We start from the raw sequence: 12,482 nt of genomic DNA, 5'->3' as shown, positions 1-12,482 counted from the left end.
ATCATCACATTTACTTTCTCTGTTTTCACTTCTTGTTGTCTTTCTCTGTCTGTCTGCCACCCCACCACCCCACCCCATCTGTCTGTCTGTCTGTCTGTCTCTGTTGCGAGCACACCCACACACTCAGGAGTCTGATACGGCTGATTTCTATTTCTCCCTACCTGTTACCCACCTCTGCACCTAAAGGGGCAGAAGCCTCATTTCAGTAAAAGAACTCTGGGGTCATCCCCTAAAAAATTTCTAGTGTAGAGAGATCCCCGAAAAGAAAAAAAAACACAAATGTGCTGAAATTCAGTATATGACTATTTTCAGTAGAAGAATGAACTTTGCATGGCATGAGCTAGGAGAACGTTCAATCGACATGTTTACTTAAGATCAGTGTGAAGCTGCCTGGCGTGGTGGAGGAGGCAGTGGGCTGGGAGACAGGCTGGCGGGCTCGGCTTGTGCTCTGTGTTACAGCTCTTCCTTCCCTCTGCAACCCAGGGCCGGTTAGGGCTGCCGGGTCCTCGGTGTTTTGCAGCCCTGAAACATCTTAGAGCTCAGGCTGCCTTAAAATGAGGGCCTGTCACATGCCCATGCCAGCTATCTTCAACAGATTCCAGCTACCTCTAGAAGGGGCTGCTTCCCTGCTCTGGGTTCATTCTCTACAAGAAAGTGTGAACACCAGATTCCAGTGTATCTCTGATTTCCTTTCTTTCAACTTAAAAAAAAAAAAAAAGCTCTTTAGAGCTACTAAAATCCATTGTAATCGTTACTTTTGTTATCATTATTAAATTGTCCCTTGACTGTCACTCTAGTCCCGTAACTGTTTAAGCAATTGTAGACACTTTCAAAGATTAAACCTAAGGTGCTATCAGATTTTTCAGTATTGTTGTTATTAGTAACCTACATCATGAAAGTAGAACTGGCAAAACAGTGGTTTAGAACAAAAGAAATGACAGAATACTGTTGTACTTTTTGCGGCATAGTAATTAAAATGAGACATGTAAATGTCATTTGGCCCATTAGTACTGGATTATTTCACAAATCTCTTTAATATCATGTGGGTTCACTGATACCCATTACAGTAATGCAAATTTTAGAATCCTAGGCTATTTTAAGCCCCAAATTAAAAGCTCGTGTATTGTTACCCTTGCAAAGGAGCCACTGCTGAAAGCAGTTCTCACCCATACAGTTAATGCGTAACATTAACCTCTCTCTGAGGTGCAAGGCACTTTCTCTACTCCATTTGTTTGCATTGACAAGCGCTGGTTTGCCTACCAGGTTCAAGGTGGAAGCGGGGCAGAGAGGCTGCTGCATCCTCACGAATGTCACACGAACAGGAATGAAGGCAGGGCTACCCTGGCCACTGAGCACTTGCACGTGCACTGGCTGCTCCGCAGGCCCTCTGCGGTCCTCCCCTTGAGGCACCTGATGGGATGCTCTCTCCCCTTCCAGATGCAGGATCAGAGCCCAGGTAAAGTGCCCAAAGTCAGCGATCTGGAAAGTGGAAGAGGCAGGTTTGAACAGAGCTCTTCGCTGTTCAAAGAGCCGGGACACGCGAATAGGAGGCAGGGTGGAACCTTCAGCCAGTGTTGGAACTGTTCATTTAGAAGAGAAGCGACATCACAGCTCTTGTCTACACGGTGGCCATTTGGGTGAAAAGACGCACTTGCAATTGAGTTTATAAGGAAATGGCTTGTTAAGGGCTTCTTCCCTGTGATTTTCTCTCTGGCAAGGTGGGAGAATGCCTCTCTCAGACCAGAGGGATGTGGATGCACTCTGAAGCTTGTAAAGAGACCTGCTGTCGAGATTAAATCAGACGATTATATACACAAAGGGGCCTCCTACAGTGCTTGGTGCCCAGTAGGCTAAGTAGTAAGTAGTTGAGAATGAATTCTCCCATTTGAGCCTTAAATTAATGAATTGACCAACCCCACTCAGACTCATGTAAGTGACTGTCACAAGCATCCTTTCATTAACTCCTTTCAAGGGTCAGATGAGAGTGAAAACGCACTCTCTACATAGAAAGAGGACTCTCTTTACAATTTCCCATCCTCAGAAGGCATTGGCATGTATAATGTGATGCGACAGTCCAACAACCCTCTATGGCACCCTTCTCATCCTTGTTTTATAGATGAGGCCTTTGCACCTGGCCCTGTGATTCCAGGTTCTATGGTTTGCAGTGGAAAGCACGCATTAGTGACTTCCATCTGAGCAGTCGCATCGCTTTCCCGCCTGCACAAGAGAAAAGATAAGAAGTCTTCTTTGAAAGTCTTTGAAGAAGTAGACTCCTGGTTATTATTATAAGTGACTCTCCTCTACAGAGACAGACCCTATCAAATCTAACACAACCACTGTCCAACACGAATCCAAATGGCCATCCTCAAAATTGCCTGTGGTACTAGGACATCCTATGCACCCACCCTGGTTTGATTTTATTTTTAATAGGCCACCTACCTCGCCAGAGGTTTTTTCAATTGATCTACACAGAAAGAACCTTTCTCCTTTGCATGACAGTTTGTTGGATCTCTAGGGAATGTTTTCAGAGTTCCCAGGCTTTGAATTTTTGGACAGGAGTCTGGAAGAGCTATTTAAAAAGATACAACCTACTAAGCTTATTCTCTTGCTGACTACAAATACTTCCGAAGTCATTCTCTTGCAGATGGGTTTAGATCCCGCTCTGAAGTTATTACACATAAGAATCCGGCCACAAATTAGAAAGCATGACAGTGACAGAGAATAGTGAGCTAATGGTCACAGCTGAATTCCAATAACCAGCCAAAAGACAGGGAAGTTTATTTTTAGAAATCGTATCTGATATTTGATTCCCCTTTCAAAACACGTAGGCTGATCCTACTTATAAGAAGAGCCAATATCCTGGAGTAATACACATAATAGATAAAAAAAAAGTTTTAGAGAGTTACTCACTTTAGAGAAGTGTTCTTCCCTTGGGGGAAAAAATACTGTCCCACAGATTTTTGTTCAAGAGTAAGATTTCATCTAGTAAGACTTACAAAACTGATGTGATGGCCACACGGTCTCTCTGTAACTTGTCTTATGTCAGATGAAGTCCATCTTCTGCTACCTCATTGGATTCCTAGCCAATCTGTAGTCTTCTACAAGGCTTGGGTCAGACCAACACTGTCTTGGGCCAGTTACACAGCCTTGGAGACATGTGGCCTCTTCTGGGTCACAAATCTCAGCAAGTTACTTCCATTTCAGAGTGTACCTGCTGACCAGTTTTGGAGTGAGGGAGGCCTTTGGATCATGTAATTTTTATATCACAACAAAAATCACCCTTCTTAGGCTCTGTAAGGGGTACATTGTTTTGAGTTTGTCTCCTGCTTTATTCTAGCTTATTTCAGTGTATTTTATAAAACACTGAAATAAGTGTTTTATCTTACTGCTTTGTGAAATTTGACGGCCTGAGTAATCCAATGCATGAGACTGCTGTACAGAAATATATGAAAATCCAGAACAAGCCAATACCGAGGACTCAATGAACCCCAGGGCTCAAAGGTGGCCAGAGCTGCATCCCAGTTCTGTTTTCAACAGACCATTGGTTGGCAAACTTCTTAGCTTTGTTTGTTTGTTTGTTTGTTTTTTGTATAGAGTTGAGAAAAAGCAATACTGTGCTGGCCTATTTTGTGGGCTCAACAAAAGATAAATTGAAATGTCTGTTAAATATCTTGGAATACAAAAATGTTACCAAGAAATTTAACTCTAACCATATGAGGAAAAATAGTCCCATGTGCATATTCTTAAGTATAATTTGCATTTCTTTATAAATGGTTGCCAGTTAACATGTGTACTTTTTTTAAATTGAAGTATAGTTGATTTACAATGTTGTGTTCATTTCTGGTGTACAGCACAGTGATTCAGTTATACATATATATATTCTGTTTCAGATTCTTTTCCATTATAGGTTATTACAAGATGTTGAATATAGTTTCCTGTGCTGTACAGTAGGACCTTGTTGTTTATCTGTTTTATATACAGTAGTGTGTATCTGTTAATCCCAACTCCTAATTTATCCTTTCTCCCCTTCCCCTTTGGAAACCATAAGTTTGTTTTCTATTTCATGAGGCCCATTGTTCAGCACTTCATTTCTTTAGTGCTGTGGCTTGAAGCACTGCAGCCTTTCCAGCCCACTGCAGAGCAAAATGACAAGTGGAAGGGAGCCAACCAGTTTTCTGGGAACCAAGCTTGGAGGAGAACACTAACCATGGAGTGTAATTCATGTGCAGTCCTAATTTGGGGCCGAATTTATCTTCTTCCATGTTAATAAAACACACAGAGGCAGATCCTTTCTTTCGAAATTGATTCCATAGTAAGAACCTTGAAAGGAAGAGAGAATTTATTTATTTTGCCTTGCTTTTCTGGGCATGTATTAGCAGAAGTTATCCCACATTTCATGTTTATGGAGCTTTACAATTTTCAGAGCTTATTTCACATACATCATCTCATTGGCTCCTTGTCCAACAATCCTGTAAGGTCAGCAGTGCTGGTAGCTCCCTGCCCTCCCCCTCCCCCCGCCATTTTACAAAAATCAAGCTAATAGAATTTATTTAGTTGAAATGTTTAGCTATTTGCGGAGCCAAAGGTCAAGAGCATACGTTTAATGCCTGTATCTTGGTTACCAGGAGGTCTCTATTCTTGCAACTTAAGCATCATTTTGTCTTTATTAGTCCCCCTTCTCTTCCTCCCTCTCCCCTCTCCCTCCCTCCATTGTTCCCTCCATCCCTCCCTCTCTCTTCCATCCCTCCCTCTCTCTCCAGTTTTTTAAATTAAATGTATCTTTCGGCTGCTTTCCTCCTTTTATCATCTACTCTTTCTGCCCTGGCAGGCAAGTTCTGACTGTCAGTCTCTCCTGTAACACAGCCCTCTATTCATACAGTGCCGCACTTAACCCTTTGGGGATCTGTCTGAGAGAGCTGCCAAGTCCTCTTCCTAAGACTGTCCATTCTTTATTTATTTCATCACTGTGTATTGATCATTGACTGTAAGCCAGGCCCCATGCTAGGAGCTGCCCTCAAGTATCCCACAGTCCAGAGGATATCTGAGTGAACAAACCAAACTCTGTTTATCATGAATTAATCATTTTGTTTAGCTACAGTGCACTGGGTAAGTATTGATTCCTTCTTCCCCAACCTCTCCCTTCCCGTGCTTTGATCTTGGTAATAATGAAGTTCATTCACATCAAATATACCCTGGGAGAGAACATCAAAGTCCTGAATATAATAATTAATCCTGGATTTTGAAATCACTGATAGAGAGGAAGCTTATAGAGAGAATATAGGTAGTTACAGTGTCCCCCCCATGGGTATGATTTATATTTTAAGATTCTATTTTGTTTTATTTTTTTCACAGAGTTGAAAATCTCATTTTAATCTGCATATTATTTTCATTAGGCTGGGGAATAACTGACGCACACAAGTCAGACCTGCTTGAATAACCTGCTAACTTTAAATCTAGAAAATTAATTGTCGTCAGAGAGTGGCTGAGAGTTAGAAGAGTGACCCTTGCTATTGCCAGGAATTGTTAAATTAATTGGATCGTCAGGTTACTGAAAATGTGGCCACAAGAGAGGAGGAAAAGAGAAGGAAATGAGAGGATTAAAGGGAGAGATAGATGAGTTATATGTTTATAGAACCTGCTGAAAAGAGGAAATTATATTTTACTAGGGTCATGTTTTCAAGTTTCTTTAAATGCCCACTCATATATCTTTAAACTGCTGTTTGTTTCTGCATTCTACGATGCCTGTGAAAATGTTAACATGTGAATAGAACAAAATACATTGAGAAACATTTGCCTCTACCAGGATTTGCGCGCTTGACATAGCATATACACATGTGAAAGCTTTTATGTAACATTCAGACTTTGTCCAACAGTCTAGGGCCTTAGTGTTGCCATTTTATGTGTGGAAGACCTCAGGAGACTGCTGCTCTCTTGAGATCCAAGGAAATCAGCACAACCCACTTAAAAAGTATTTCTTTTGGGAGAAATGTGTTAAAAGGAAACATCTACGAAATTCGTGGCAATCCTAAAAGCCTACTGAGACAGACTCAAGTGAAACACTGCCCTCCTCTCAGTTGGTACCATAGCTGAAAATATAAAAACAGGGGGCAGACGTATGGACAACCTGCTATTAAGGCATATGTTTGCCCGATTACTTTTTTTTAATCAGGAAGGCATTTAGTCGCTGTGCGTGGATTTGGGTATTGTAGATGAGTTTAGGGCAGCGGGATGACCTGTGTGATATCCAGATGTCTTTAGCTCCTGCCTTTTTGGTTACGGCTACTGAGGATATAGCTCCACATCACCGGCTGAGCGAGGTGGCCCTGACTTGGTGCCCTTCAGGGAAGCCACCGTCATCGCCCCGCGTCTTCTGACTTGGCTCCTGCTCCAGGGGGCCGGAGGGGTATTGCATCCTCTCCATGCTCTGCCCTTGGTGCCAGGGGCAACCCGAGGCACTGCTGTTTCTTCTGACCCTAAAGAAAATAGCAATTTACCCAGGTCCAGAGCCTTTGTTCTGGGACAGAGATGCTTTCTAGGGCCCCCTTGGATCTGGGGGGATATTTGCATGTACCCAACATTACCGATTGCATTAATGCTTCTTCACTTGCTTCTCAGAGTCTGTGTGGAGGTCGGATCTGCCCTGATAAGGGCAGCTGATCGTCATCCTTTGTAGCTGTAAGCATTCTCCAACATGTTCTACTGACCTGATGTCGAGAGTTTCAAATGTTTTCTTCTTGACAGTGATATTTCAACCTCCCAAGAACTATTTTGCCCTTAGTAGTGAATAAATTGGTAAAAAGAAGTGTTCGATTTTGTTCTTGGATTAGTCATTCTGCCAGTGTAGACTCTTCATTCCTTACCCTGGATATGATCATTATAGCGAACTGGTATGGATTCCTTGAATTAAAAGGTTCAGTATTCACTGAGAACAAAACTAACTTTGAACTTTAAGGGGAAAAGAGATGATGATTACCAAGGAGCAATTTTAGAGACAGATTGAATATCTGTATTTTTTTTTCCAGAGGAATGTTGTTCCTCTGAACGTGATTAACATTATTCTTCTGAAATAAATATAGGTATGCAAGAGAGGCAAATGACTTTCAAGATAAATCAATGCATAAAAGGTTATAAGATATAAAGCACCTTTTCTTTTGTACTCATGCCAAGTAATTTCTTAGTGGCAGTGCAGGGAATGCTTGATGTCTTTTTAATTCATTCATTCATTTATTATGATAGCAGGTATGTATCTAATGCATAGTAAGCACAAAGCACAATGACTGCTGCCTCTATTTAGGGCGTACTGTGTGTCAAGGCCACTAGGGTACCTTTTTCAAGAGCACTAATAATCATATCCAGGTCAATCCAGGGGGACTGAGTCCTGGCCAGATGTCTACCTGGTGCTCTCCAAATAGGGCTTCTCCTGGTAGGGTCAAATTCAATTTATGTTATTCTGTAAACCACTGCTGAGACGGAGAGATGCCGCAGCACTCTCTTCCCTTTGGTGGCCCTTCCTGTGTTGGGTGGGATGTTCGCATCTTTCCACATTTGATAAAAAATCAAGCCTCTTCTGCCTACTCATTCCAGCACTGGATAAAATGACAGTGTCACACACAGAGAACAGAACACTCCTTTGGTTGCTTCAACATTCTTTTTTTGGCCTCATTTTCCTCCCTCTCTACTGAGTTCTTGAGTCCAAATTTAGTGGTGATGACTAAGAAATTGCCAGGATGTGACAGAGCCTTCAGTTCATTGAGTCCTTCCTTGCCATTTTCCAATAGTTGTAACGATTGCCAAGTTTTTCCTCCTAATGTTGTAGGTGCCAGTGTCTGTGTAGTAGCTGTTATTCTTAACAGATACGAAGTCACACATGCAGGATCTGTCCCTGCAGTGACAGCCTCCTTCTACATATGGCTGATTTCATTCTCTGGTCTTAAGGAAATTCCCTGGAGACTTTTTACTGGTGGATACTTCTGAATCCTAGAATTTCTGATACTCAAATCTGAATCTCTGAAATTCAGCTCCTATCAACACTAATTGAGTGGTCTGCTGTGTGGTAGACAATATGACCAGTCATTTCTGAGGGTGGAAGGTGGATTCAGAAATACGACAAATTCCTTTTGCCACCTGGAGTCAAGCATGCACATCCCAAGTCACGGGGTCATGCTGGAGACGTGGAGAGAGTTCATGGGAGCACAAAGACGAGTACAATCAGTGCTGACTGGGAGAGATCATCTGTGATTCCAGGGGTGGTCATATTTGAGCTCAACCTTGAGGAATGAGGAAAACTGGTAGGTAGAAAGATACGAGGATGACATGAGTGGAGTTGGTAAAGGGACAAAGGTTCACAGGATTCTATGGTAGAGGGTACGCCTGAAGGCATGGTAGTGACCCAGTTGTGGGGAATTTTGAATGCCACGTCAGGTTGTAGGCAAGGCGAAACCAACACTCTATGCAAGTGTCCTCATCACTAGAGGAAGCGTGGAGACTTTCAGTCACATGTCTTTGTAGGCATACCTTGGCACTCCCTGTGTTGAGAATCCTACAAAGAGGAGTTTTCACAGCCCAGAAATAGAAGGCTTTGGTTCCTACCATGTGGTAGTTGCCTTAGACGTACTTTTCTTCTTGAGTAGGTTGGATTTGTGTGAATCTTCTGAGGATCTACCAAGTATGCCCTAGGCTGAAAATTACCCTAGAAGATGACTCTGATCTGTGCATTCTGGAAGCCAGATGGGGGAGGGGGGGATCAGTGAGATTACTCAGTAAAACAGGTTTTGTGGATTCCCAGAAAAAAAGAAGTGTTCAATTAACTTTCAGAAAAAAGGCTGCCTCATTTGAGGACTCTGTGTCTCTTTGCTGTAGTGAGTCTCTGAGTGTTTCAGGTCTCACTGCACAGAAAGTGTGCATTGCTTGGAATGCTATCTAACGTGAAAATGGAGGCAGGTAGGACCATGGAGGCATGGTTCAGAAAAGACTGGTGTCCAGAAAGCTTGTAATATTTTTATTGCAAGGTGGTTTTATTTTTGAGTTTTATCAAAACTTGCTCCTAAAAAAAAAAGTTTGAAACGTTATGAGTGGTGGACAAGTATGCAGTGAATAAAGGGACAAGGCTTTGAAAAAAAAAAACTTATTCCTGATAATATCTCAGCAAAATAGCAAAAATCTAATGGCTTTCTTGGTGCCACTGTCACATGTAGCTCAGTTAGCATTTTCCTTAGAGATTAAAAGCTGCTGTTCATTTCATTTTGCTCACAAATGGTCATTTTAAATAGCTGTTTCTTGCATACGGACACATACGCGAAATTTGAAAGAAGGTTTTCCGGTTTTGTTTGTTTTCAGAAACAGTCTGTTGGGTCGGGAAGCCTTCATTTGTATGGGCAAGCCCAAAGAAAACATGGCCAAGTACACAGCAGGAAATCACATCCCAAGGTTCAAAGTCCCCTGGGCTGCTCTCTCATGTCTGCTTGTAAATTAATGTAAATTTCTTGCTTCTGTATTGATTTGTTTGTAAATGTTACTGTAAGGCAAGGATGGGGTGATGAAAGATGAGGGAATTTTTTTTTTAAAGTCAAGGTCCAATGATCTGAAAAAAAATCAATTTGGTTTATCTAAAACTAAAAGGAAGTCTTTCTTTGTAGCATCTCTTTAGATATATAGACAGCCTGCATTTTCACACTGTAACAGAGATTTCAGCCTCAAGCAATTGAAAATTGTAGTAAACTGGATGATCTATGAAAATTAATATAAGGATCGAATGTTTATTTTTTCGTATTTAATCCTGAGAGAACAGAACTCCATGTGACAGCTTTATGTTTGTCTTTTTGATCTTTGGCTGCTGTATTTGTCCAAGACATTATACTCATGTGGCTGGTTCTAATTTTTCCATTACCTTATTACAAAGAGAGCTAATCATTGATCAGTAGCACGTGCACTTAGGGCTTTTTCTAAAGCGTCACATGAAATGTTACATGTAGTCTTGGTTTATGCTATTAAAATAGAACACTGGTCATAACAAACTTTAACAAAGTATGTCCTTAACTCCTGAAGGGCAATACCACATGGTCCTCCGTGAAATTCACAGCTATAAATGTTGAGCTTTTGTTTATTTACTTTTCTTGTAGGAACATTTCACACCTGAGTGCAAATTCAAAGAATCGGTGTTTGAAAATTATTACGTGACATATTCATCGATGATGTACCGTCAGCAGCAGTCAGGCCGAGGGTGGTATCTGGGTCTGAACAAAGAAGGAGAGATCATGAAAGGAAACCATGTGAAGAAGAACAAGCCTGCAGCCCACTTTCTGCCCAAGCCACTGAAAGGTAACTTGATATTATACCACATATAACTTGATATGTGGCTCAAATGAGTATTGGTAGTTAAATCAATCCTATATCACGCTTTTGAAAGTGGAACATAATTCTTCCATATTAAGGCATTTATACAAAAATTCAGTAACATTTTACACTTACAAGACATTAAAGCATTGACAGCAGCATCTACTCTCCTGATTTTAATTTTTCCATAGTACATCTACATGTGATAACACCTTCCTTGTATGGAAGTAGCTTAATTGCTAACTCAGGACAGCCAAGAACCCCAAATGATGCCAAAATGGTCCCCAGGCCGAAACACAGGTGCGAAAATGTGTGCACACTTAACACTTATCAGAAGACTCCTTGGACCCTCTCTAAGGATCCAACGGTATTGTCCCAACAATTTCCATTCATAGGTTTGGTTTTCTGGTCATTATTAGTGGGTTAGAAGCAAATTAGAAAGGGGAAGGGGTAGAGATGGGCTGCAAGAGATAGGGATGTTGGAAGTAGTGAGATATGGTGGAGGATGGTTAGAAAATACAGGTGGAGCAGAGCAAGCCGGCCTGAGGTTAGAATAGGGGTTTAGAGCAGGGGCAGATTGCCCAGGCAAAACGACATAGCACTGTTAACTACACATTTGCTGGAGCCGGATCACTTGGATTCAAATCCCAGCTTCCCCCTTTACTCACCGGATGGTCTTGGGCAGAGTATTGACCTGTGGGTGCCTCCAGTCCCCTATCTGTAAAATATGGATAAAAGTACCTGCGTCATAGGATTCTTATGGGGATCCAATGAGATAATGCAAGTGAAGTTCCTACAACTGTATCTGGCGTGTGGTAAGTACTCCATAAGTGTAAGCTAGGACTGTTTTTTACAGCACAATATTTACCATTGATTAGCACTAAGAATTATGCTAATTCTTAGACTCTTGGAGAGTTTCATCTTAAAGTAGGAGAGAAATCAGTGTTAAAAAATGTCTTAAATTTTCATATTTGGCTCGCCCTGCATGCTGTTCATCATATATAAATTTCTAAGAGCTTTATTTTATTTTATTCATTTATTATTTTTATTGAAGTATAGTCGATTTACGATGTTGTGTTACTTTCCGATGTAGAGCATAGTGATTCAGTTATACACATCTAAGAGCTTTATGAAATGCATTTTTCATCAGTCCTCTCATATATATAACCATAAGTGATGGAAATTAGGCCTTAGAATTCTTTACACACTACTGTATCAAGACTGGATTTGGCTTAATCTGGTCCAGTCCGCTCTCTCCTGGGCCCTTGAAAGCAGCATTTTTCATGTTTGGCCTCAAGCACGGAAGCCCAGTAAGCAGAGGACAAGTTGAGGACCAGTGTGCCGTGCCCATTCAGAGGCCTTTCACACCACCTGTCTGTGCTTTGCAGTGGCCATGTACAAGGAGCCGTCGCTGCACGATCTCACGGAGCTCTCCCGGTCTGGAAGCGGGACCCCAACCAAGAGCAGAAGCGTCTCTGGCGTGCTGAACGGAGGCAAATCCATGAGCCACAATGAATCAACGTAGCCAGTGAGGGCAAAACAAGGGCTCTGTAACAGAACCTTACCTCCAGGTGCTGTTGACTCCTTCTAGCAGTCCTTCACCCCAAAGTTCAAATTTGTCGATGACGTTTACCAAACAAACAGGCAGATTCACTATTCTATCTGCCATTAAACCTTCTTCTCATAAAGCCCCATAATTTAGATTGAGCTTGTGCAAAAAAAAAAAAAAAAAAAAAAAAAGCCAAGCATTATCAAGTGAACTAAGTCTGGGGGAAGGACTGCTCAATTTTCTCATGCTCTCACCTATGCTTTGGGGAAGACGAACCAAAAACAGTTCACAGCACTAATGCTGATAAAAATTTGCTCTCCAACCAAGAAAATTTAAAAGACCACACTGTTCTTCAAAAATAAACAAACGAAAAAAAAAAAAAACCTAAACAGAACAAAATTAACTGCTTAAATGTTTTGTAGGGGCAAACAAAATTATGTGAACTGTGTTGTTTTCTTGGCTTAATGTTTTCTATCTATGCTTGACTCAAACGTATTCTTTACTTTGGTATAGCGCAACTTTATGATTTCTGAAATTCAATGGTTCTATTGACTCTGTGTCTCTTAATCCAACTCAACCAAATTCAGGGTTGAAGCTGAAT

The 12,482-nt window shown here is 41.4% G+C and overlaps 1 protein-coding gene across 5 annotated transcripts in view; it reads left to right on the top strand.

Moving 5' to 3' along the window:
* FGF13 (fibroblast growth factor 13) overlaps positions 1–12,264 on the top strand; it is a 464,013-nt gene extending 451,749 nt beyond the window's left edge. For all 5 annotated transcript variants that reach the window (XM_074359695.1, XM_074359697.1, XM_074359694.1 and 2 more), the window contains 2 exons: positions 10,119–10,317; positions 11,721–12,264. In XM_074359695.1, coding sequence (XP_074215796.1) covers positions 10,119–10,317; positions 11,721–11,857 — 336 coding nt within the window. In that variant the 3' untranslated portion in view covers positions 11,858–12,264. The remainder of the gene's footprint in view (positions 1–10,118; positions 10,318–11,720) is intronic.
* Positions 12,265–12,482: the final 218 nt, after the last annotated feature.

This window comes from Camelus bactrianus, chromosome X (assembly GCF_048773025.1).
Source record: "Camelus bactrianus isolate YW-2024 breed Bactrian camel chromosome X, ASM4877302v1, whole genome shotgun sequence".
Taxonomy (NCBI): domain Eukaryota; kingdom Metazoa; phylum Chordata; class Mammalia; order Artiodactyla; family Camelidae; genus Camelus; species Camelus bactrianus.
This window is presented reverse-complemented; position numbering and strand designations above follow the sequence as displayed.